Source organism: Aedes aegypti, chromosome 2 (assembly GCF_002204515.2).
Source record: "Aedes aegypti strain LVP_AGWG chromosome 2, AaegL5.0 Primary Assembly, whole genome shotgun sequence".
In the NCBI taxonomy this organism is placed as follows: Eukaryota; Metazoa; Arthropoda; class Insecta; order Diptera; family Culicidae; genus Aedes; species Aedes aegypti.
In genome coordinates this window covers 268,622,419-268,650,405 of record NC_035108.1, presented here as the reverse complement: position 1 = coordinate 268,650,405, position 27,987 = coordinate 268,622,419, and the positions used below count along the sequence as shown (strand labels likewise).

Here is a 27,987-nt window from a genome sequence, read left to right as displayed (position 1 = left end):
TTTTTGTTCAATTAGTATGAAAAGCATTCAATACAATACAGTGAACTTAAGTATCATTTCTAAAACAAATATCAGGGTAAATGTTACCCAAATGACAAAAAGTTCTATTCAAACTTATCTCTATGCCTACTTTCAAACTCTCATAATTTTATACATACCATGAAGTAACTCGGAGGTCCACTAGAATGAGGTGACAAGCAAGTGCTCGCCGTTACTAAATAAGTTTTCTGAAAATAAAAGCGAAGGTACGTGAGAACGTTGTTTAATCGAATTATTTATGGTAAAAAAAAACTACAAAGTCCAGTAGACATTATATGATTAAACTATTAATACTGAAATTCCTTCAGTAAAATCTCCAGTGATTCTACTCGAACGAATTTATGTGAGAGATAAAGATTTCTATAGCATTTTGTTTTTTTTTTTTTTAATTCCAAAAGAGTTCCCTGGAGTTTCTCCAGAAATTTTTACAAGAAATTCTTCGAGGATTTCTACCGGGGGCAAGATGCGTCATCAATTTGAAAAAAAAAATATGAAAGGTTACATGAAAAATTGTTCATTGTATTCTATTCTCTAACCAAAATACAGTCAATACATTTTCGTCGAATAAATTTCAGTTTTGAACAGAAAAACTGCTGTTAAAGTTTAGATGATGACGATGATTACAATGACGGATCTTTGAACGTATCAAGGATTCCCCCTGATCGTCCACCAGGGGTTAATGCAGAAAATTTTCCACGAATAACCCCTCAATGATTGTTCCAGGATTTTAACCCTTTCTTTTCCACGACTTTGATCGACTATTTTTTACGAAAAAAGCGCCTTTATAAAAAGTGCTTGAACAAATAATGTTGCAAATGGTCTACATTTTTCGAAATCGGTTGTTTGATTGTTTTCAACAGTAAATTGATTGTTTATCAATAGTTTTACTATTGAAACAGTTTATTGACTTTTGGATTAATCTGATGAGTATTGAATCATGTACTAGTAACTATTTTATAGTATTGCTGTTTGCATTTGAGGTGCAAATATCGGCTAAATAAGCTCCAAATGCGGTAAGACGAAACAATCAAAGGACACCTAGCAACAATTACCGTAAAGTGCCCTAATTCAGCGCATTGCCTAATTCCGCGCATTTCATACAAAATTATTTACATATGGAAATACACATCAATACTGCAGCAACTTTTAACGCCATTTGATGCTACTTTGATTTAGAATAAGTTTGAATCACAAATGAAAGCAAATAGAGCAATTTTTCGCGGCGTAAAAAAATAATCAGTGGAGACCCGTCTGAGTAGACGCCATTTTTTCAATTTCCTTAGCATCCGTGCTAAGGCTGTAGGACACAGACAAACGTGATTTCTATATTGAAAATGTTTTGTTATTTATGCAATATTCTATGAAACTACTTGCTACAGATGTGTTTCATGATGCTTCTATGAAATCTTATCAAATATTAGTATAATTATGGAGATTTATCCCAAAAAGTATTGCGCGGCATTAGGGCACGTCATTTTTCATAAGTCCCTAATTCCGCGCACTGCTATTTATAGAACAACAAACAAGTAAAACATGCTATACTGGTCTTCACAGCTGAATATTTATCTGAGGAAGTATTTTCATGCATAAATACGTTTCGCAAACAACCGGAATATCGAGAAAGCCCACTTACAGGGAAACTAGCGGCCGTTCAGAAACCACGTGGTCATTCATGGTGGGAGGAAAAGTTAGTCCAAAACCAAGGTCCATAAACATTTGTTATTGTATGAACAGTGCAGAATACGAATATACAGACTTAAATTATTTTACAGGAATCCGTGAAATTCAACGTAAAACCCAACAGCTGAAAATTTTGGTGAAATAAATTAACGGAGTACGGTAAATGTTTACAGTTTTCGGTAAAATTTCACCGCAATCCGTTGAATTTCGACGGAATTACGGTGTTTTATTTTACCGAACTGATCAGCTGTTGAGATTACGGTGAAATTCACGGATTACGGTAAAATAATTTAAGTGTGTAGAGGTAGTCGCGGCGATTTCGCCAAACTGCATATTTTTTTGAAATTTCTTCTGGAATAACATGCAACCCCAAAGCTGACAAGGAAAAGGAAAAAATATCAACGTCTCCGCAGTCGCGAAACGTCCAAATGCTGAAAATGTATTGTATTCAAAATAAACTGTTATAAAAGCCTCAGTGTTCGGATCAGTTTTTCCAAAGCTGCTGATAAATCTAAACACAAGACTATAGTTATTTCAAATGTCTGCAACTTTTTCTGGCATAAAATTTCACTTCAAAGGCTTTTTATGTTTCGGTGTGATGCAATCGCAATTGCATATTTGCTGGGATGTTCATGTGAGGGTTTGCGCATGATTGATACAAACACAGAGGAATAAGTAAAAAACTCAGCAATGACAGAATAAGAAGACCGTCTTCGCGAGTCTCGTCTCAGGAAAAGACTACAACAAATTTTTATCCTTATTTCATGTGATAGTCAAAAAAATATAAAAAAGTCTACGTTACGGCTCATACAAAACTTTACTTTTTTTTTCATACAAAAAGTGTTGTGGAGGGGGGTAGGGGGTTGAAAATGTTCAATTTCAGCGTTACGTAATGAATGGATGCTGCCTTATACAAAATAAATGTTAATTTGATTGTTTTGCAAGTGCGCGGAATTAGGCATTCTTCTGCGCGGAATATGGAAAAGCGTTAATATGCGTTAATATGCGCGGAATTAGGCAATTTCAACGAGTGAACTATTTCAAAAAAATCACAATTGTAACGTGTGAATACAGTCTAGTTTATATTTTTGCCATAATCTAAATCGATCCACCCATAAAGCTTTTTTGTTGATGCAATACTCATTTTTAATTAAGCATTTGAAATGTTTTATTCGTTAACTGCGCTGAATTACGGCACTTTACGGTACTCATATCACCGCCAACCTAGCAAAGAAAAGCTATCTTTGGCATCGGGTTGCTTGTGGAAATCTTACCGCATTTGGTGTTCCCGCATTTGATATTTGCATTTCAAATGCACACAGCAATATTCATCCGGTTCGGTTTGTCTAAAGTTTGTCGACGAAAATCAATGAAGCTCTGTAGCAACCATGTGAAAAAGAAAGTTGAGAAATCCATTAACTTTAACCATTAGTGATTTGTTTTAGAATTCTTAAGATATTTTAAATAAGTGTAATGACTTTAATGGTAATTTACTATGAATTAAATTTATTTGCGATGTTTTAAATTTTTATGATTTTCAAAGACAATTTAATCCAAGGCCGGCCGCATCTTATATTGAGTAATCACATCATGAAAAAAGCTCGCTTATAATACACAGCTTCGATTCCCGGTGGGTCCAGGATCTTTTCGTAATGTAAATTTCCTTGACTTCCCTAGGCTTAGAGTATTGTCGTACCTGCCACACGATATACGAATGCGAAAATAGCAACTTTGGCAAAGATAGCTCTCAGTTTATAACTGTGGAAGTGCTCATAAGAACACTAAGCAGGCTCTGTCCCAGTGGGGACGTAATGCCAAGAAGAAGAAGAAGATGATAATAAGTAAATGCGAGGCACCACTCGCATTCAAATTCATTTGAACTTAGACCAAAATAGTATAAAATATATTTCTTTTTCTTTTCTAGGATATTTCTCATTTCTCAATGAGAAAGGAGCTCAAACGGCTGTCATCTACACCACCATTGTTCAACTGGTCCGAGAGCGTGTATATAAATTTCTTTCGTTGGAAAACATCTCCGCCTACACCGAATCTCATGGTAAAAAACAATATTCAAATTGAATAATTGACATACTGGCCTAATCTAATATTTTTTTCTTCACAGACAATTTTAACCACAAAACGCATTACGTTAAGGCAACTGCTAAGGCAGGTCAGGTTTACCGTTTGCTAGCCGTATTCCAGGATGGAGATCACAAGTCATCATCTAGTCAGAAGGACTCTGCATCTGTGAGCGGAAATGTTGGTGGTGCGGAGAAAGAACGCGGCAAATATGCCCAATTGCTGGGAGACAACCGACAGGTATGCTCGTGGAATTTTATCAAACAATAATGACTTTGATTGAACATATTCTTCTCACAGATATACTACGTTTCGTTATCGGCCAAAGGAAAGTTCTACGAAATTGAACAGCACACGGCGCCAGTGATGCAAAAAAGCAGCAGTCTCGGGCATCCAAACAGTAGCAGCAAAGCGCCGAAGCAACTGAACCGGGAATGCGTGCACCGAATTGGGTTCATCATGCAATCGGAGGTCAATATGCCATTGAACCTGAAGCTGATAGCCAGTATGAACACAAGTTCCGGTGGCACCCAGAATAACGTGCCTGGTGAGTAACGCATGCAAAGATCACTGATGGCTATGCTTTGAATAATATAGACATTTCATCTCTAAACCGAATAGCGCCTTAGATTCCGCTTAACATTCGCTATGAATCTCCAAAGTTTTTCTTCAATGATCTTTTATGCATTTCCCCTATGATTCCGTTTTAGAATTGTCCTAACGATATAAGGAAGAAGTATTCTGATGATTCCTCTTTGGGCTACACCGAAGATTCCCCAGTGATGATTTCGTGATTTTTTTCTAAAATCTATCTAAAAAATTTCTTTAGACATTGGTTAAGAGTTACGCTTGGAATGATTCCGTGATTTTTTTCTAAAATCTATCTAAAAAATTTCTTTAGTCATTGATTAAGAGTTACGCTTGGAATTCTTCCAGGGTTTATTTCTGGAGTATAACAAGGAATTGCTTAGAAATCACTTCAATAAACCATACAAAAATTCCTACAGAAATTCATCTAATTCATGGATGACCTCTAGCAACTCATTAAGCTTTTTGTTTAGAAACCACACCTTCAAGAGTGGTTTCAGGTAGGGAAAGTGTACCAGTTATGGCCATAGTGGTTCCCTATTTGGCCATAAGTAAAATTTCAATAACTTTCATATTTCAAATCTTTTTGAATGTTTTTACATCAAGATATATGTTAAATCTAACTACTACAACACACAAACATTTTCAAAATTTGAATGCATTAAAGTAATGGCGTATGGCGAAATAGGGAACCACTATGTCCATAACTGGTACACCTACCCTACCTATTCTTCAGAAGTTATTACAGGCACTAATAATATTATAATATCGATTGTGCTACTTTCCTCCGAATGTCATTACTCATCCTCCCCCGGATTACCCTACAGTGAAAGCGCGGAAGGCGCTTTTTAGTTTAATTCTAGAACGACTCTATTGTAGTATTGGAGTGCCATGAATAACGATTTTTCCTTTTCAGAGTACATCACCATCGCCAAAATCAGCAACGAAAACTTCATTGTGGCATGCCCCCTTGATGAACAGGATCTGACGTCGTCGCTCAGCCTCACTAAACTACACATAACCCCCCAGATGAAATTCACCAAATGCTCGCTGGGTTTCGATAACGAACAGCGGATGTTCCTCAATGGAAACGTTCAAACGGTTCTTAAATTTTGCCAATTCAACTGTGAAAATTTCACCCGTGTAGTTGACAACGATACGAACTGGGTAGAGCTCCAGCAAATGATCAACGCTGTTCAGCAGCAGCAGTCGTCTAACAGTCTAAATCATCTAACAATTTCCGTCAACGGTGGTTTTGGACCTAAAAGCGAAGTTCTCAAAAGACTCAGACTAACTCGACTGTTTGGCAGCAGCGATCGGAATCAAAACTCCTCTTCCGGGCACGAGAAAGAGGACTCGATCATATTTTTCAGTAAAAATGATCTGGAGAACCTCGAATGTAGTCAACAACAGCAACAGCCAGAACACATGCAACAGAACGATCCGGAGCAGCAGCCGATGTCCTTAGCATCTGGAATAAGCGATAAAATGAAAGTGTTTACTCCGAGCAAGAAAAAATGGTTCAAAGGCTTCCGATCACATGAAAGTCCATCACAGGAAAATGCAGTTGACGAACAGGAAAAGAAACAAGCCAGTATTGATCGTTACCAGGACATGTCCAGATTGATACAGGAAAGATTCGGAGACATCGATATCAACGGCACCAATACCAGTATCAGCAGAGCTAATTCGGACATTGGATTCGATGATATGGTTAGTGGAATCCCTGGCGAGACAAGTAACGGAAATGGTTTGCAGAAGTGTCTTTCTTTACAGCACATTGAGTTGAAAGGTGGCAGCAGTAGTATGGATATCCGAAGTACAGAAAAACCAGACTTGGTTAACCATCTTAATATGATCGAGAGAAACAATTCCGAAGAAATTCTCTCGGATTCGGAAGATACCATATTCTTCCCTATAAGAAGCAGCGCCAAACAACAGTCTTTCATGACTGAAAAGCTCTACAGTGAGTTCCATGTGAAAACTAAACAGCATAGCAAATCACACTCCAGTATACAACATTTGCTCAACCTGGCTAGTCCTCAGCGATTAAACGACAGCAAGAACAAATCCAAGGCAAACGATAAAAAGCGGTCGGAAATCATACTATCATTCGAAGATTTACAGAGTCTCAACAGAGAAGAAGATCTCGCTGAAAGTTCCCATCGCACTCAGTGGAGCTTATTGGATGATCTACCATATAGCAACGTACGAGACTCGATCGTTTTGCAAGAACCTGAACGACGAACTCCATCGGAAAGTATCTACGCTGAAATATGCGCCGATAGTCCCGGTGGATCCACATCTGTATCGCCTCAGAAACATCCAGTTTTTCCCGCTCCGCCACGACCCGAGAAACGATTTACAAGCATCCGTATCAATGTTCCCTCCAGCGATTCGTGCCAAATCGTTAGTCATAACCCTGCTGGCAATCGTTGTGCATCAAATGTTGCTAGTCCTGTAGAAGACAACATTTACAATACCATAAAATAGCAAACCCACGATTGCTAATAATTCACAATTAATCATTCATTATGTGTATATTCGTCATAGCGCTACCTACATCTTGATAGAATCGCTCAACATACGTGCCTTCAAAACTTCCTCTGAGATCGCAATCACCAGACAGAAATAGAAATCAATGAACTTGCTTAAAAAGCTCTCGAATTACATACTAACCTAAAGATAGAATCTTTTGTTTACTAGATATTAGTAATTTTGAACAAGGATAGTGAAGAGGAGGAAAACAACGGCGACCAAAGTATTACCGGAACATGTGATAAAAAAACGCATAAAAGCAATGACTATACTAATTTAGATTAAAACTTGAGTTGAGAATTAATAATTAAAAATGCACTGTTTATTACCCCATGATTAGCAATATCGTATACATGGTTGGCCCTCCAATCACTTTATGAATTTTAAATTACACTCAGTGTATCCCATTAAATGCAAGCATCGACCAGATGTGGCTCTTTTATAGTTTAAAAAGTTAATCCAAGTCGCTCATTTAGGCAATTGAATTCGAAGCAATATTCCCTCTATATAGCATAACTTAGACTATCGGCATCCCAAAATCGATGTTGATAATTTTAAGCACTACCATTCTTAAATAAGCAATATATGAATAGTATATTTAAATAAAACACGATGGAAAAAGTATTCGCACTTACAAAGTTTCTTTGGCACCCTTGATGACTTCCATGATTTGCTCGTACTCTGCTCGACTCTCGACGTCCGCCAAAATATGCTTCAAAAAGTACAGCAATCGGTTGTATTCGCCAATTAGAAGGTTCCGTTCCTCTTCGTTGTATTTCAGGGACTCCCGATCTGTTAGGAGGAAATGATAATATACAAAAAAAAACTTGTATTGCTGATTACGTCCCAAGTTAAACCGTCACAAAAGTGTGCACACTCCTTCAAGGTGTGATAGTCAAGTCATGTGGCTGTCTACTACCTGGAAAACCTGGAATTATCAGGGATTTTTATTCAACCTGGAAAAACCTGGAATTCTCAGGGAATTTTGGCTACACTCAGGGAAATTATTTTGAAACAGTAATAGATGGAAGAATATTTGGTTTTTGTGACAAATAATCTCCTAAACCATAAAATTTGTCGGCTGCGCCGTTATCAAAACGCTAGTTGACATGTTCAATCCTTTTAACGATTTTCAATTACTCAAAATAAAACATGTTTAGACAAGGATTCAGAACTTAAGATTGCTAAATTGGTAAGACAAACAGACGTCACACTCTCATCGTTGTCCATCGACCACCTTTTTAACGGTCGATTCAAAAATATGGTAGGTGGCCGATCCGCCACCCGCAGCGCTCGTATCGTTTTTGTTCGTGTTTGACGTTTACACACTACCGCCATACACCGATTATAGAATTGGGCGTACATGTCTTCGTGACTATGATTTTGATTAAGATTTGTTCTAAGTGATACGTCTGTTTGTCTGTGGTTCCAGTTGAGTGTCGTTCATGAGCAGTTGATAAGTTGAAAACTTGAAAAAATACAAAATTGTTTTTTCGCCTATTATACAAAACAAATAAACACCTGGTGCAAAATTCTTGAGGCTCCAGAGAAACCTACAAAACCTTTCAGTCGTCTATTCCACAAGTTCTTAATGATATTTTTCTCAGATCTTCAGAATGCTTCAGGAATTTTAGTAATTTCTCCATTGATTTTTTCTTGAATACTTTCAGAAATTTCTTCAGGTATGCTACCTGCGATTGTTCAATGGATGGTTAGAAGAATTTTCTTCAGGATTTGGTCAAAAAATCTTAGAGCACTCTAATGCTTTTGCAAAAGTTTATTTATTTCGACACTTTTCCATGAAATCTTACAATAATTCCTAAGCCGATTTTTTCATTCATTCCAGGCATTTTCATAAGGATTTTTTGAAATATTCATCCACGATTTTTTTCAGGAATTGCATTAAACATTCTTCAGGTATTATTCGATGATATCTATTATAAACTTTTCAAAGAACTCCTCTGTAAATTTGTTTCTAGGATTCCTCATTAGGTTCCTCCCAAAATTTCTCTTGGAATGTCTCCAGCATATCATCAAAATATTGTTGATGCGGTTCTAACATTTCTTTGTTATTTTTTCTGTAAAATTTCCCAATCTCCATAGATCCTTTAAAACTTGATTAAAGGTTCAGGGATTCGGTCCAGGAAAATATATAAATATTTCATTGAAAATTCTTCAAAAAGAAAAATGGAGAAATTCCTGAATGAATTTTTGAAGAAACTCTAAACAGAAATGCTGGAGGAAGTCCTAGAGAAATTAATGGAATAATTTTTGGATGAATGATTCCTGATGTGACCAACCTCAGAAAAAATCCAGATTTAATTAATGAAGGTATATAAAACAAATCTTTTGGAAGAATTACTTAGAAAGTTCGTGAAAAATATCAAAACTCCTGAAGAGATCTGCATATTAATACGTGAATAGAAATCTATAGTAAATCGAGCTGTTATACTTGTCGTAATGTCATGAGAAATTCCAAAAAGGGCCACTGAATTAGACATAGAAAAATGTCTGTTCAACGTAGTAATCAAACTCTCATCTCGTGCTTCCTGTTAGGTATCTCTTAGTATTCATAATATATGTATGGTCTCTTTTTTAACTAGAAGTGTCGAAAGTTATTATTTCTTATACGATCATACTACCAGCCTTGATCCAGATCCAGAAAGAAAAAATGCAAAACGCTCTCCAGAAAAGTATTGTGGGTACGTCAATGAAGTCCATACATCTGAATCCCATTTTAAGGGAAACAACTTGTGTGATAGTTCAATTTGGGGTGAAATGCGCAATAACTAGCTGGTTTGGATTTTTGATAATTTGCGATAAAGGTTCGAAGTTGTGAACTTTTGTCAATGATGAGCTATATGGATACTATAACCACAGACAAACATGCGTAGTACGCAGAACAATTTTCTTAAAAATCCATCGCCTTGTTGCATAAAATACGATAATAATTTGCAACAAGGCCTGTACAGTATGGCCCATAAAAAATGCGAAAATTGTTTGAACGTGAATATAGCATCCACAAGCGATATTTTCATTGTTTTTGATAGTGAATGTAATTTCTGATTATTGTAGTATATTATGACACAACTTCGCTATCCAGGACAATTTTTGTCATATTTTTCTTATTGTCCTAAATAATGTAATAAAGCAAATAAATTCAAAGTTTTTGTCCTCCCAAAGCTAGAAACAGCGTCTGATTGTCGTATACTCTGGTGATAAACTTTCCACCTTAAAAAATCACACTTAATTGTTGAAAATTTTAGTTTGTTTGGTATCAGAGGATGGAGGAGTTCTTAGACAACGTGTTTTTCATGATCACAATAAAATATTTTGCCAGAGTCATAGTTTTGAGGACATTTGCGTCTTATAGGTTTGATATGCCTTTATTTTTTGTTAAGGTTGACTTAAAAATAAATACTGAGGCCTTTAACAGATTTTTGAGGATGAAATTTGTTCCTTCGGTTAGAGACAACTCATATCAATACTAGCTCATAGGTTTTGAGCAAAACGGAGCCGCTTATCACACTTATATGAAGGTTCAATCAAAGCTCTCCAAAATGAGCCGTTTTTTCGAAAATATTTTTAAGTCTCTAATTACCCAGGTATGAACCAATTCTATCATTTGATATGGGCGTATGCTGGAGACAAGGCCTGTGAAGAATCTCACGCCATCGTTGATGTTTTAGAAGCTTTCATCACACAGATATTGAACTCGACGTCCGCATGATAAAATTTGAAGGTATGCTTCCAATTCCTCTCTGGTAAGGTGAAAGTAACAGATAAAAATCATGTCAAAAGCGAAAAACTGAGTCTAAATAGATTAAACAATACAAGTAATGAATAATATTTATGTTTCATCCACATTTTATGTGTAAAAGCTACCATAACACATGATATGACGATTTTCGCATTTTTTTTATGGGCCATACTGTAGAAAGCGCCAGTGTGAAACTTCAAACACGACGGATAGTTATGCGCGCGAGGCTGGTTGTGAACATTAGAAATTTGAAACGATCGTTTAAGCTCAGGTTTAAGCGTGGCCGATGGAAATTTAATTAGTGTTAAGTCTGTTTATCTGCGCTATAGTATTTTGCTGAAATTGTTCCAACATTTCTGCAAGCAGTTTATGGTGATTCTGACAACACTCTTTTTATCATCTTCTGATTTTTTTATGTATAATGCCAATAAATATCAGTGGAAATACAGTCGCCTCTCCACATCTCGATATCGAAGGGACCATCGAGGTAGGGAGAGATCGAGACAAAGAACATTAATTTAATGCACACTAGATTGAAAATCACTCCGTTACTAGGAAAATAATAAACAAACAAAATTCATTTCGAATTTCCAAATTGTTCTGGATTGCTTAAATCTGGTCTAGTAATCTTAGACAATGTTCATATCAACATACAGAGAAAATTGGGAACAAAAAATTAACAGGAACGCATCGAGATATGGAGATATCGAGATATGGAGAGAGAAATCATATGCAGAATGAAGGGACCGAAGCAATTATCGACATAGGGAGAGATATCGAGATGTAGAACATTGAGATGTGGAGAGTCGACTGTAGAATCAAATTTTTTTAAGGGACTAACTAAGAAACACTTGCAGGTTCAGAAATTCTTTCAGAGATACCTTGAGGGATTTATCTAGGTAATCTATCGGCCATCTATTCATACACTGCACCATGCTAGCGCTGTGTATAACTAGTAAGGGGTCATGCACAAATTACGTCACGCTCCAAGGGGGGGGAGGGGGTCAAGCCAAGCGTGACAAGCTTTACAAAATGTTCGGAGGACTCATACAAAAAACGTGACAAAGGGGGGGGAGGGGGTCAAAAAAGTTGGAATTTACCGTGACATAATTTGTGTACTATCCCTAATCTTGTTTAAGGTAGTTCTTTAGTCGATTCAGTCAATAACTTCTACAGAGTTGGCTTTAGGAATTATTTAAAAATTGTTTCAGAAACTATTCAGAAATTCCTCAAGGAATACCTTAAAGAAATTTTTCCATTATTTTTTCGAACGTTTTCAGAAGCTTTTTTTCCATGTCTTTTTTGATTACACGGCTTATTGAAACTCTCTATAGGCGCATTCGAAAGGCAATGAGTTAATCTTACTTAGTAGGTATTTTGACAAGAATATTTTTACTAAAGTTGTGCGTTTTTAAAAAAACACTAAAACAACATTGCTAATTCTCTCAGCATTGGATCGACCAACATTTTAATTAAATAAGGTACCCCGGGGCAAGTGGGACATAAAAAAAACGAGAGTTCAAACAGATTGTTCAATATAATTTGAAAATGTCAATATTTTGCAAATCCAACAACACTTCGCTAAACGGGGCAAGTGGGACACATCCAGTTTCATGCGTCAAACCACATCAGTAGGGGTAGCAGGGGCGGTTTGGCCAATGGGGTGGAATAAGCACCCCTTGAAAACTGTATAAATTCTTGAAATTTCATCTGAAATAACATGCAACCCCAAAGCTAACAAGGAAATGTAGCAATAGACATGCTACAAGTCAGTGTTCTAAACTCAAAGAAAAAGATATAAATGAAGTTTGAAAAAACTGCCCATATTGCTCCGAATGGCTCTTTCAAAGTTCATCATTTTAGAATGATAAAATTTTAATGGTGGGATGATTTTTAAAATTCAATCTTTTTGCACAGAGTGTTTATAAATACTAATAACTTTCAGATGTAGTGAAAAAAAAAGATTTTTTATATTATATGAGATAATTTTACAACCAAAAATAGGGTGCTCATTTCACCCCATCTGTAAAAACCCGACTCAAAAAATTACAAATTTTGAAAAATCTCTCATTCATTTGGGAATTTTATAAGACAACGGAAATCATACAGATCTAGAATGTTGATCTAAGAATTGTTGGAAATCACGCAAAAACCCAAAGTTGCCATAACATTTTCAGCACATTTATCGACTATTTTTTTATAAGGATGCCAAACTGCCTCACTTTCCCCTAAGTCAACCATTGCAATAATAGGATTGATGAACCATAGATTTTCAATTTTGAGTACATATTTGATGTACCGTTTTGATTCATATTACGGACAGCTTCAAATTCCGGACATTCTACTTTGTATGGGAAACATTTCACACGAAATGTTTCAATTTCTGCCGTTCAAAAGTTCTCAATTTCGAGGCTCGTTTTAGTAAGCTTTTTCCATAAATATCTTTGAAGATGTATAATGCCCAACTTCCTTAGATGTCTCTTTAGTGGTTTGAAGATTTCAATTGATGATTTGACTGTTCCATTAATGATTATCATGAGCTGTCCGGAATTCGAATCAAAGTGTCCGGAATATGAGACAAAAGTGAGGAAGCGTCCGGAATAAGAATCATGAAAAGGCCACACATTTTGATTTATTTAAAATTATTCAAGTTGCGGAAGCGTATTCTTCACCCATCATTCAAAAGTTAAGGGCTTCCGACGCTTGATAAGGTTAAGGAATCATACAGAATGATTTATTTTGTTTGCTTCATGCTGGATTATACTTCACTGAGGCCTTAAGTGTCCGTAATATGAATCAAAACGGTACATAAGGGATCACCAATAAAATGCGTAACGTTTAAGGAATAAAACGTAAATGTAAGATTATGTCACATCGCATTTAATTTTAACTGAAAATTCCTCACTAAAAGCGTAAAGATGTATAGAACATGTTCAAAATATATCATTTATAAGTTATCAATCGAAATACAACATGTGAAATTATTGAAATGATTATTTTTTATTATTAATATTTTATTAATATTTTATTATTATTTGTTATTATTGTTATGCATGGCGGAAAGCCACTTAATGGGATGGAACTGTTTTCCGCAACTACTGAATTTGGTAGAACTATCAAATAAAGTTCAATAAAAATAGTATAGTTATCGTTCTCATGATGTATGTTAAATTGTATCTTTGTCTTCGTATAATTTTAAATACATATTTCAAAATTGAAAATAGAAAAAAATATTTAGAAAAATGAGTCATTTTTTCTCACTATTCAACAATTACGTAAAGTAAGATTCCCACTTAATAAGGTCCGACTTACCCCGAGTATAAAGATATTTTGGAGTAATGAAATGAAAACAAAATACCTGTTTATCGTAAGCAGCTTGTAACAATACTTTAAGTTGTAGCTTATCGATGGTAATTCGGTTTATAGCACAATTATTTTTTGCGAGTCAATGCAGAACGTGAAACGTGTCACAATTTATCATGCAAGTTTTTTTTTTATCTTTATTAAGGAGACTTTCAGCCAGTGGCGCTTATCATGCAAGTTGAAAATGGTGCTGAGTTGACAACTGTTACATAGAGCACATGGTATTAAAAATAACAATATTGTTTGTACTTAATACTTGCCTTATCATTGTATCTTCAATTTTCTAGAAGAATACCACATAGAAAAAAAAATTCTAAACGAGCTATGACGGAATGTCCCACTTACCCCGGATTCTCACTTGCCCCGAAGTACCTTAGAAACATAATCTTGTATTCTTTAACCTTTCAGTCGTCGCGTGGTTTGCCACCGTCAGAACCACCGCGCTGCTGTTGTAAATGAATAGCGAGGTTTTTCCAGCATTGTTGTACAAAATACAACAGCGCAACAACTGAAATTTAAAGAGCACTTGCGAAATTTTGGCGGAAAACCTAAAAACTATTTAATTACAATAAAATAGTCATTCGAGTCATCGACCAAAAGTTTGGGTTCACCCCTTGATACGGTGTATCGTGCAAAAGTTTGGTATCACTATAACTTACTCAAAACATGAACATTCTGTGAAATCTCATATCAATAATGTTTGCCCCATTATCTAAGCTCAAATATGACATAGATTTTTTGAATTGGTCGAAAAAGGCTGAGATATTAACAAAAATGATTTACATGCAGAATGTTAACCAAAAACCGGTCGCATGCGTTTACTAAGTACAAACACTTTAAAAATAGCTCGCTTGTCATACTCAGCTCAAGCGTGGTGATGCTAGCGATAGCCGAATGCGCGACCGCTTTTGAGTTAACTCAATGGGTGATATGAATAAAAAACTTTGAACTTTACTACATGTAGCATCTACTCAAAAACAAAATCCACAAAGTTTACTACACTTTTGGTATGAATAAAAAACTTTTCGAACATCTAGTTCTTACTACTTTCGAACATGAGCAGTGACTGAAGCTGCACGTTAATAAATTTCCATTCAGAGTGCAGAGTGATTCTGCACGTAAAGAACAATCTATTCAGAGTGAAGCCTAAAATTAATACAATCATGCATATGAAGAAAATGCATGGAATCTAATCGATTACGGAACAATTTGCACAAATCATGAAGGTGCTGTTGTTTGACAAAATTTGTAGTGTAATTTTGCGATTAGTCTGGTATTCTCTTTATGTCTATGATTTTATGATGATGGTACATCAAAGAATTTTCTGGGTGGTTTTCGGCCTTCGCCAACGCCAGTGATTGATGATTTTTTAAATACTAGCTTAACATCTATGAAGAGATCTTGAGATTACAGCTATCAAATTTGGAACCACATATTTTCTAGCACCAGTACTGAGATTCTGGTGAAATTGCGGTAGAATTTTGATGCTCCCCGTGTGTTTTCTTAACAGCATGTTGAATTCCGGAAGTTCTAAGTGTTTTTGCGATATTCTCGTTATTTTGGTGGGGTTTCTGATAGTATCCTTGGTTGGAATGTCTAGAACTTAGAATGTCGAGATTTTTATGGGAATTGTAGTGATTCCATTGGTAGTCGTTAGAATTCAATGAGGATCTCCCCTAAAACACCAGGGTTCCCTTTGAAATTATCAAAATTTTTGTCGATTTCACAAAAAATCCCATTGAAATCTATAAAATATTTCCCGACATTCAAATCGTTTATATTAAAGCTTAGCTTTGAAATTCCAACGGAACTGGAGATCAACGGAATCTTAAAGGTTTTTACAATAATTACGAAGATTGATTTTCAGAATTACAAATATTCACACAATAATTCGCAGGAATCCCACCGCAATCTCATAGATTCTTACAGAAATACCGTCTCAAAGATACCCACAGAATTCCAAGAGATTAATATTCGGAATCCCATTCCCACCCCAATTCTAGAGTTTTTACCAGATTCCTAATATTTCCGCAATATTCCTAGAATGGTATTTAAACTTCCAGAATTATCATAAAAATCCGACATCCCTATCGGAATCCCAAAGTTCCTACAGGAATTCCGGAATTCAAAAGGAAATCTGAGATGTCAGAGTTTACAAGTAAAATTCCAAATTACATTATAAATATCTGAATACCTACCGACATCCTAAAATTCCTAGAAAATAACATAATTATCGTAATGCCAGAATTCACACGGATATTACAAATTGCTACTGCCGGTAATCTTACCGGAATCTCAGCATTGGCGGGGCGAATGTTTTCGTAACCTCAGAATTCCTAAGCAAAACTCAAAATACCTTCCGAAATATCAAAACTCATATCGTTTTCCCATGATTTTTACTCAAAAGTAAATTATTCCATTCAATTCCGCAATCTCAAAGCATGTGTAGCAACCTCTGAAGCTAACTACCAGTAGCTTTGTAGTAAATGCTACCTTTATTCATAGCAATGCGTTGTTTGTAGTATGTTCGAAAGGTGTAGAAAGGAAAATGATACAAACATGTTCCACTCGTGTTCCACATATAGCGTTTACTACCGAGAATGTAGTAAACTCAACTTTACTACATTTTATTCATACGGCCCAATATCAACGCTTGCGCTGTTTTAAAAGCAAGCATTTTTCATGCACTCAGTATACGACGATTTCTATGTAATGATTTGTGAGCCATGGTCACAGCCCAGTATTATAATATTAGGTAGAATCCAGTGCTGTATAAATTTTACTGAAGACCCGCATAATTAGAACTATTTCCATATCCAATTATACAATTTGCCCATATTGAATAATTGCAAAAGTGCTGGTTGAACTGATATATCAAATTAAACAACTCGATTAGAATCTGAAAGCTTAAATATTTTGAATCAATTAAAAGACTAGAAGCAAATTATATTTGAGAACGAAGGTTAGCAACCACTGATTACATATTTTTATTAACTTAGAAAAAAATGGTTTGAATCCAAGGAATATCTAATAATGGCAAACATAAAATTCTAAATTAATTAACTCATTACGCGTGGTAAAGATGGATAAATTATGGGTGAAATTGTGAAAAAAAATTCACGTGCTCGCCTGTGGGACGTGGATTTTTTCTCATAATTTATCCAGCTTTATCATGCGCAATGAGTTAATTAATTTAAAACCATGCGGATTGGATTACCGAATAAGCTCAATCTATGTGTTACTATATAAAACTCTACTAAATTGGAATTACACAGGTTGATAATTAAGAAACGCGACGCCTCTGATTGAGATTAGGCAAATCTGAGCCCAGAAAGGACATATATCATTTAAAACAGTGATCCCCAAAGTGGGCGAATTCGCCCCCTGGAGGCGAAAATTTGAAAAAACAGAATTTGGGGAACGAAAAATCCAAAAAGGGGGCGAAAAAGCTAACACCGGAGCATTTGAAAATAATTACTCGTAATCTTTAGAAGACACACATCTGAAGGTTAATAAATTACAAACTTAAATAATTCCAGGACTATTTTACCTTAGATCGTTTTATCTCTAATTATGGTAATTTTAAAATTATGATGGACAACACTTGATGATTGCCAAACACAAAATGTAAATGTTATGCATGCCGGTTTTTTTAATATCATGTGCGTTTTAAGAATGATCATTGTTTGAGAATTTCACAAGGTCGGACTGATTAGTTACAGATAACAATTCAAATACACAGCATATTTTGGATGTATAAAACATGTATCTGAGAATTTTTAGAATTTTTAGCAAATGTCGAATATTATGTATAAGGAACTTTTTTGTAAGGGTACTTTGAGGTCAGAAAGATATTTCTTTTATTGACTTTTTACGAAAAAAAAATCTACAGTACCTATTTTTGTGTTTCAGTTGCTAGTTTTTCATTTCTCATGGTATAACTAAAATTTTGATAAATTTACCCGACATAAATCGGGTGATTTTGAAGACGAAACACACTCTATTTAAAAATAAATGTGAAGAAAAGTTAAAGATGCGTCGGATTTAAACTTCTGTAAACGTCCAGAAAAATCTGAAAAAACACTCTTTTGATATATCGTTTTGAAAAAAAAGATTAGAAAAACATTCTGGAGTTTCATATATTTTTTCTGTTTTTTTTTTTTGGATTGGATAAAAAAACGTACCGTAAAACGGGGTAATGCGGGTAACTTTGATAGTGCGAGACCCATAACATACTAAACGAAATAACAAAGTTTTTGTTAATCAGTTAAGCAAAACGAATGCAAAAGTAATAAGTTCTAGAATGACACTTCATGTCAAAGCTATTTTCGTTAGAATCAAGTACATTTGAGGGTTTATATGAAAATATTAAAAATTTATAAGTTCTCAGCATTTTTAAAGCGCTTACAAACAATGTATTCTACGATCACTAAATGATGGAGTCATAATGAGTTCGTTACTTATCCTTGACAGCCTAGCTGTAGTAGAACATGAATTCGGTCTCAAATCTCTTAGCGAAAACCATTTTTACAAACTGAAACCATTTCTGTAATCTAAGTCAGAAATTTCCATATAGCGTTAAAGCCTAGAGGTATGCAACGCCCTATAACTGTTCTGTAATTTATTTAATTTTGTTCGATTTATACTCCATTATCAAAGTTACACCAAAACAGAAAATGAAAAATTATAGATCCATTCAGCATAAATCTTTTGGCAATCTATCAATTGCAGTCGATAGTTAGGATGCCAGTACTTGTTTTAAAAATATAAATTATTATTCTTTGAAACAGCGTGCATAAATATTCATGTTTTCTTCGAACAAAATTACCCCGTTTTACGGTACCCAGAAACGTAAAAGATTTATTATTCACAATTTCTGAAAATTGTTGCAGTAATTTTAAAAATATGTAGAAGATAAATCAGTATGAAATCACGATTGAAGAATCATATTACGAAGCGTAACTTTTAAGTAATATTAAAACAAACTTTGTATGGTTCGTCATTATAAGTGTCAGCATTATGCTTTTTTCTTATACAATTTCAATATACATATATTTTTCTCTTTTTGAAATTATTAAAAATTATCTTTTGAATTGTTCGACATTGTGAATGTTGACGTATTTTTTTAAACTTCTACCATATCGAGACAAAATGCACAGTAATACTCATATGTAATTTTCAAACAAACTATGTATAGTTCGTCACTACAAGTGTCGGCATTATTCCTGTTTCATATAATTTAAAATATATACATGCCCAGATAGCCGTAGCGGTAAACGCGCAGCTATTCAGCAAGACCAAGCTGAGGGTCGTGGGTTCGAATCCCACCGGTCGAGGATCTTTTCGGGTTGGAAATTTTCTCGACTTCCCAGGGCATAGAGTATCTTCGTACCTGCCACACGATATACGCATGCAAAAATGGTCATTGGCATAGTAAGCTCTCAGTTAATAACTGTGGAAGTGCTCATAAGAACACTAAGCTGAGAAGCAGGCTCTGCCCCAGTGGGGACGTAGCGCCCGAAAGAAGAAGAAAACATGTTATTTTCAGTTTTCGTCATTAATAAAAACATCTTTTGAATTGTTCGACATTATAGATGTTGACGTATTTTTTAAAGCTTCTACCAAAAACTTCTCGAGACAAAAATACAAAACTAGCTTTAAATATAAGTCGTATATTTCCCCCTTGTCCATGGATCGCATCATCGACCAGAGGTGACTCCCAGATCTTTTCCTCCCTCACTAATAAACACCCTTCCCGTGGTGATTGTGGAGTGCAGAGGTATTCTCGGTCTCTAGAAGCAACAATCATTACACCCAAACATTCCTTCCCCATCCCAACTGACTGTAAGGACTTGGCCGGCGCCGTTATTGATCAATAATACTAGATCTGCTAAAATTGCATTTCGAGAGTAAGCGGAAACTCCAATCTCTTTTTTTTTAACTCTCTTCTCTATTGCAGTAATCCTAGAAGAAATGTATTCAAGAAAAATCTTTGGAGGAATCCTTGAACACTCGGAGAAACTCTAAAATATTTATTTTTTCATAATGAAATTCAGAAATCAAAAAAAAAACTGGAGAAGAACCAGCCACGGGCTGAAAATTTCCCTAATAAAGTTAAAAATAATAATCTTTAAAAGAAAGTTAATGTTGAGCAGTCCATGAACATTTCTAGCAGGTTATTATGGAACTTCAAGAATTTTGTTAGGGACCGTCCATAAATGACGTAGCATTTTTGGGGGGAGGGGGGAGTCAACGATTTTGCTACGAACCATGTATTAGGTATGGGAAAATAGGCTACGATGGGGGAGGGGGGTGTCGAAAATTGGCCAAAAAATGCTACGTCATTTATGGACGCTACCTTATGAAGAACTCGTGGTAAAACTTCTAAAGCAAATCTTCTTATAATTTCTTGGCAGAATTTTAGAATGCATGTCCCAAAAATACTTTGAAAAAGGTTTTTTTTTTCAGAATTCATGAAAAAATCACTAAAAAACTCAATTAAAAACAAGAACTATCTTTGAGGAATTTTCCATGCAATAGTTTCTGAACGAATACGTGATGGAATTATCGACAGTATTCTAGGAGAATTTTTTAGGAGGTCTGGGAAACTTGCTCAGTTTTTGAATGAATCCCTGAATATTTTTTTGTAATAAAAAAAAACTATAGGAAAATTTTTAGACTTGTCTTAAAGAATTACTTGAAGTACCCAAGGGGCGATCCATTAATTACGTAAGGCAATTTTCGGGGTTTTTCAACCCCCCCTCCCCCATGGTAAGATTTTTTGTATGAAAATTAAAAATAAATTGTATGGCACGTAAGAAATCTCAAACCCCCCCTCCCCCCATAAACCCTTACATACCGTTTTGATTCATATTACGGACACTTAAGCCCAATTTGAAGTGTGAGCCATTTGAAAGCATAAAAATTAAATAAATCTATAAGATATCTCTGCGTTATTATCCTATTAGGACACTTACCTCTCGGATGGTAGGAGAAGATTTGAATTCCACAACTCCAATAAATTTAAATAAATAGAAATGTGTGTCCTCTTCGTGATTCTAATTCCGGACACCACCTCACTTTTGCTTCTTATTCCGGACGCTTCGATTCGAATTCCGGACAGCTCGTGAAAAGCAAAGTTGGAAATGTAAAATCGTTAAATAAACACTACCAGCCGTTAGAAAAACGTCAAAACTAGTTGAGCAGTGTAAATTTTCATGGTTTGCTATGTAAAAAGCTTGATAAAACGAGTCTCCAATTGAATAATTTAAAAAAGTAAATCAGATTCAACAAATTTTAAAATAGCATGAGTGTGGATTCATACGTACTACATAGAAAGTAGCATAACAATTGTCCCAAGGCACCAAGAACGATCGCGTAGTGTGCTGAGTTCACGCACCATGTAAAAAGCTCGCTTGACATCCACAGCACAAGCGTGGTATTTCACCAAAGACAGCAGCGCAAAAGTTGAAGAGCAACTACTGTGCCTGTTCAACTGCTGCTGTTGAACCAAATCCCATATAACTAAGGTCCCACATACATTCACAGCTTAGTAATCTGTACACGCTCAAAAGCATACATGTGTGGAAACAACCCGTTCAACGAAAGAAGTTGAACAGGTTTTACTTTTTCTCATTCCGAAATATTGTAAATTTTGCACCCTATCGGTCGCGACGATTTGTAATCGTCGCCGGTGAAACCGTCGCCAAAATCGTCGCCAGCCAAGCAACCGCTGTGAATTTGACTTTTCGCTAGTCTTACCAACACAAAGGCAAATCACCTCCTTTGATTGGTTTGCTGGCGACGATTTTTTCAGTCTGTTCGAAAGTTGGCGGCGCGTTTTGTTGCGAATGAAACAGACAATATTGCACGCTAAGCAGTTTCCTAATAGAATGCATTTTGTTCGGAATAGATCGGATGTCCAATGTCCAACCAGATCAACTTAGAAGGATATCCACATTATAAAATGAGAGGTTTTAATAATTAAAATCAAATTTATAACAATTCGAATGCATACCAAGCATACGTAAATTCGATTAATCCAATGTTAAACTAATCATTTCTGGTCTTTGGTGAAGTTAGCGCAGTCAATATGGAAAGAGTGTTCTTAGAGTGCAAATTGCATGTTTTACGGTGCTAACTTTCATGCAATACGAAATCGGTTTCTCTCGACAGGTTCAACCAGCCGATTTGAACAAGCTGAAGAAGATGATAAAAGCTCAGGAAGAATGTATTATCAATGGAATTAGCGCATTTATTTTTGCTCCGTAGACTGATCCAATTTCCATATTTTAATAATAGATGATTCCATATCTGTTTTCTCTATAGTTTATTGTGGGATTCATGTTGTTTTTAAAGAAGTATTAACCTTTCTAACGGGATTTTCGGCTCGCCACCGAAGCGGACAGCGTACAAATCATTCGCGATGTGTTCTTACGCTGCATTCATACAATTCAAGTACCGCCGTGTGGGGTGACATTGGTCCTAGGGGGTGACTTTGACCGCCCTTTTCGACGCATCTCTTGAATTGCACGGGAGGCAAAAAACTAATCCATGACCATCTAGTGGCTATTTATAACGTATTCTTGAAGCTTGCCACATTGTTTTCATTATTCTGGTTATAGTTTGCTGTAAAAATCTTGGCCCAAAGTCACCCTTATGGACCAAAGACAACGGTATTGCTCATTTTAAATCCACATCCAGCGGCGGCGATAACGCGCAGATATGCGCGCAACGTCAACATTCAAGTAGGTTTGAATTTTTTCGTGCTTCAAGTACGCGAATGTTTGTAATTATCTAAATCTGAAACATTTGGTGATTTTTATTATCACTGCGACGATATACCACCACTTTCTGTTAATCGCATTCCGTGGATTTTTTTTTGCAGAGCACAATACGCACATATTCACATATTAGTTGTAATGCCTAAGGGACGAAGAAAATTATTTAAAAAAATAGTGTCTTAACAATATTAGGCTATTTAGTAGTACCGTCAACGCACCAATACCCGCTCATGCTCCAGTAGCCCGCTCACGAGTTCAAAAAATAAGGTAATTTTAGTAAATACAAAAAAATATGTCGACAGTATGATTCTATTTGTCGGTTTGAATTGTATAGCGGCTAAAGTTTTCAAATTTTCTTTGTGTAAACTTATCTTTTTTCAGTGTGAGCGGGCTACTGGAACATGAGCAGAAACTGGTGCACTGATGGTAGTTCTAGTTAATTTCATTTTTTTTTTTTGTTAAAAGTATTTATTGGTCATTACGTTCATATATCCTTAAAGAAAAAAGTCGCTTTCCTTGTATGTTCAACAATTTTTCGAAACTAGCAAGTGTACCCTAATGATCGATCTCAGCGTCTTACTTTCCATAGTCATTTTTATAGTGAATATTGAAGAGTAAAGTTACCTTAGGCTTCTATAACAGTCTCCTACAAGATTCACTTTTCGGTGGCAAATGCAATGCTTCACAACGCCTACTTTCTACTTGTAAATTTTGCGAAAATGAAGCTGGAATTAGATTATTTATACCGCTGTTACAAAAGAGGTATTTCTTATTATGGCAAAGTAAAAACCATATTAAGGCTAAGTAGCCCGTCATTCGTTTTGGCAACAATGATGACTTTTCAGCTTGCATTGCAAAGTGATAAAACTCAGTCTTGATAGTTTATATTGACTTGAAAAAGTATCACTGTACGCGGTAACATGCATAAAGTATACTGATACTTTTTCAGCTGTGTCAGTGCAAAACCAACTGATTTTCTTTGATTCGAAATCGTGAGATGAATTAAGAACAATCATCAACGACGCGTACAAATTTCAATGACGGCCTACTTCGCCTTAAAATAAGATTTCTACTCAGTGAATCTACTAGTCATTTTCCTAAGAATTCCTAAGTATTCCCTACGTCGTATATGATAACGATGTATCTAGCTAGCTAATAGTAAGAGTGGCTACGGATCATTCTGGTTAGCAAAAGGCAAACTGAACGTCACCAATAGTATTAATGTCCACTTCGAATAGATTAATTATTTGAAATGGGCATCAATTCTATCAATGACGCAGAATGTCCGTTGGATCACATCCGAGATATTATTGCGTCTATGCCATATGAATTATGACGCGGCTTTAAGCAAAAAAATGCCAAAATGTGATACCACCACTACAGGTTACGCCTTTGGTTTCCATCATATGGGCTAATGGATTATGCCCTCATATCGCAGCTGTTATGTCTCCCACATTCTAAGTTTGTGCAGACTAGCGACCTACTTTTCAGGGCCCATCTTGATGAGTTCCACACCTATGTGATCCTTTGCAGCTGCTTTAAGCTACCAAACGGCATCCTTAGCTTCCCTCAAAGTAGGAGCTGATTTGGTGCTTGGATACAACATTCCGACTTAAAAATTTTCCTCACTGCCTTGACTGTGCCACTGGATGATTCAAATGTTAGTCGTAGTGCTGCTTCAACCTTTCAATCACCTCTCCTTCGTCCGACGAAATGTTCCTATCATTATCCTTGCGTTCTCAGCTATGGAACAGCAACTCCAATTCATCGTACTCCTCTTGGTCTGCTGCTTCGGCTTTTTATATGATACTCCAAGTTATTTTCTGCCAGAATAGTTCTACATTCTTCTACACCAACCAATCGTTCCGTAGACTACGTCCAACGTACAATGTTCCACCGTAAAATGTTGATATCTGATATTACTACATTGACGGTTGTTGATCAAGAAGGGTTTCAGCAAATCTCTCGGTAACGTTTGCTCGAAATTTGGGGCATATGCTGTGGTGACATCCGTCTACTTCAGTCGCTGAAGGTCATACAGAGACGGGCGTCGGTACCGTTCGTTGTTAACGAAGGGACTTTAAGCACAGTTTTATCAACAGGTAATGGTCATAGTCGATGCTAGAACCACGATAGATTCTGACGTTAATTATGTCAGAGAACTATAATCTACCAATCCAAAACATTTGTGCAAGAAATATGATTCAATAGAAATCTCTCCAAAACCAGCCTTCCCTTTCATCGTTCCGACATGCATAACTTTTTTTTCTCCCAAGACAAATATGTTTTGCCCTATATCAACTTTTTCGTGTCTCATTTAGATCTTTTGAATGAAATACGGCCCATAACTGCATAACAGTCACATTCGACATTTTTGACAAATTAGAAATTTTAGTTTCCTCCCATACTGCCATAAAATGCACGCTTAATGTTCTATTTACTCAATGCCTACTTTTGTCGAATGTTACAAATATGCAGTTATGGGCAGAATATGGATTTGGTATATGTGTACATTCCGGTCTTCCAAACTCCAAAAAATTATGCCTAATCTCCGTTTAAGTTTAACAGTTTAAATTTAACAGTATTTATCAACAGTTAAGATGAAGATGCACTGAAGCCAAACCGCTGATTTTCAAGAGCACAAATCTGAAGTACCAGACAACCGTACGCGATGAAAATTTGATAGATCACCACCAGCGATTCGACACAAACGGTTGTCTAGTTCTCTAGATTTGTACTTTTAAAAATTCTAGGTTGGGCTTTGATAGTCGAGCTGCCATTGCATGGAACAAAATAAAATCTAATTCGACATTTTTATGAAGACTAGGCCTATCGTAAAGAAGCCTTGAGGTGTATAAGTTTTGCATGAATGTTTCTAGAACATTTCTTACTAGTATTAAACCGCGAATTTCCATTATCCCTAGTAAGAACAATTATTCAAATCAAGGAAGTAAGAATATTTAGAAGATGAATGTTTGCTATAACGAGACGCGACTGTAATTATCAATATAAAATTTACCTCGATCTGCACCCAGCGGTAAGGTATCCATATAGATATCCTTCATTTTCTTGGAATGGGTCATCATCCTTACAAATTCCTGGCGCGTTTTAATCCGCACTTCACACAAATCGGCTTGAATATGTGCCGGGTTTAGCGTAACCGATTCCTCACACTCCGGCAAAGATTCCATTCGGGCCACCTGATTATCTACGAAGCCCTGATACTGCCGTTCGATATAGTCGTTACTATTTTTGATCACTCCATCCAGTCCCGGGACGCCCATCATTTGCATAAGATTTCCCTTAGTCTTTGGTCCGCGACGTTGATGTCCATTATTGCACGGAACCGTAGGATTCTGGGTCGTAAACAAATCTCTCATATTATCGGTCTCCCGGCCATTGGTGTCGTAGAACTTGTTTCCCAGCAGCTGGAGCGATATTTCGGTGAGCATGAAATTCAGATTCATCGCTATTCTTATTTGTTTATCGGAATTACTGCGTTTATCACTATTTAACTTAAGAATTTTGATCACAATTAACTTTTTGCCTAATCAAACGAACTTAAACTACGGAATGTTGACAAAAACAGTCGTCTTTCCGTGGGGTGACAAAGCAACCAAAACAACAAACAACATCGAGGACAAAAGTTTTGTCACAAAACAAGTTCCACATCGAGAGAGATTCGCGTTTTGCACGGAGAAATATTTTTACCTAATTTTTGAGTTTACTTTACCCAAAATTGAGTATATCGATTATAGTTTCAACCCAAAATCACTCGGTTTTCTCTTTCTCCCACACGAATGTTGTCAAAAATAGAGAGAGCTGCATCTACCCAATGGGGGTACTTTGGCCCAATAAGCCAAATTTGGGTAAATGCAACTTTTCTTATGTTTGGGTCGAAAGAACTCAATTTTGCGTTAAATCAACCCAAAATTGAGTATATTTTTCTAATGGAATTAAAGCCAAACTACCTAGTGGGGACCTTGGAAATTTAGCCAAAATTGAGTTATTGGGCTCAACTACGGAATTGCATTGAAACAACCCAAAATTGAGTTGAATTCCGTCTCCGTGTGGACTTAATATTGCACACAGCAATACACAGCAAGCGCGTTTGAAATGCAAATATCAAATGCGGGAACACCAAACGCGGTAAGATTTTTCACAAGAAATGCGATGTCAAAAATAGATTTTTCTTGCTAGGGCAGCGGTGATTTATATAATCGTTGCTAGGTGTCCTTTGATTGGTTTTATGTTACCGCATTTGGAGGAAGTTTGGTCAAGATTTGCTTCTCAAATGCAAACAGCAATACCTACATCCAAATCATAGGGTTCATTCAAATATTACGTAACGCAAAATTTGCCAATTTTATACCCCCTCCCTCCCCCACGTAACAGCTTTTGTACGGAAAATTTTAAATTTTTGCATGAGCCGTAACACTATGTAAGACCCCCTCCCTCCCCTTGTTGCAACAGCATGAAAAATGGTTTGAATTCTATTTCTTACACAGCAAAAAAAGTTGTTGAATATTACATCCAAACTGCTGCAGCCAAGTCGTTCCCTCGGCTGTGGAATATTACACAGCTTGACGTACTCGCGGGCAATTGGTGTAATAAATGCGATCGATGTAGTTTTTCCGATGTAATATATTCAACGTACACGATACGATGTAACCGATGCGATGTAATATGGAAGCTATGTAATTAAAACAATTTAAACAATGAAACCAATCTTCAAAAAATCTCACTCCAAGAGCTGCTGAGATTAAAAACGCACAAATCAAGATCGATTGCGTGCGCTAATTATATTCTAATCCAGGCATGCATTGAATCATGTGTCTTGTATGTGAGGATTGAATCCCAGGATTCAATCCTTGATTGATAAGTATTATTAGAAAAATCGAGTTAACCTTGACAAACACTATTGTCTTTGACAGCACACACGGGACGATTCTTTGACGAAGTATATACCCGCATAAACCGGAACAATACAGCCACAGTTTCCGAAACTATCCGCAACTATTTGCGACAATTTATGAACAGTTCTATATAACATCCAAAATAACAATAAACCAACCGTACCATGAACGATTTTTACAGTTCGGGAAATGGTATTTGGGAAAATAACAATGTGGGGAATAGGCGGTTAAGTTATGTAAC

The 27,987-nt window shown here is 36.0% G+C and overlaps 2 protein-coding genes across 4 annotated transcripts in view; one reads left to right on the top strand and one right to left on the bottom strand.

Moving 5' to 3' along the window:
- LOC5571740 overlaps positions 1-7,548 on the top strand; it is a 266,650-nt gene extending 259,102 nt beyond the window's left edge. The window contains exons 5-9 of one of the 2 annotated variants that reach the window (XM_021845047.1): positions 3,644-3,775; positions 3,842-4,038; positions 4,099-4,345; positions 5,303-6,099; positions 6,163-7,548. In XM_021845047.1, coding sequence (XP_021700739.1) covers positions 3,644-3,775; positions 3,842-4,038; positions 4,099-4,345; positions 5,303-6,099; positions 6,163-6,879 — 2,090 coding nt within the window. In that variant the 3' untranslated portion in view covers positions 6,880-7,548. Of the gene's footprint in view, positions 1-3,643; positions 3,776-3,841; positions 4,039-4,098; positions 4,346-5,302 lie in introns of both variants that reach the window. The other variant, XM_021845046.1, reaches the window with a different exon arrangement.
- LOC5571739 lies at positions 32-26,446 on the bottom strand. 2 transcript variants are annotated; one of them, XM_001659833.2, is made up of 3 exons: positions 25,850-26,405; positions 7,560-7,716; positions 32-227 (listed from the first exon to the last, which is right to left on the bottom strand). In XM_001659833.2, exons 1-3 carry the CDS (start codon positions 26,295-26,297, stop codon positions 215-217), a joined length of 618 nt encoding a protein of 205 aa, XP_001659883.2. In that variant the 5' UTR covers positions 26,298-26,405; the 3' UTR covers positions 32-214. The 2 variants fall into 2 exon arrangements, with proteins under 2 accessions (XP_001659883.2, XP_021700740.1); XM_021845048.1 differs by lacking the exon at positions 32-227 and adding an exon at positions 3,051-3,096 and having other exon boundaries at positions 25,850-26,446.
- Positions 26,447-27,987: the final 1,541 nt, after the last annotated feature.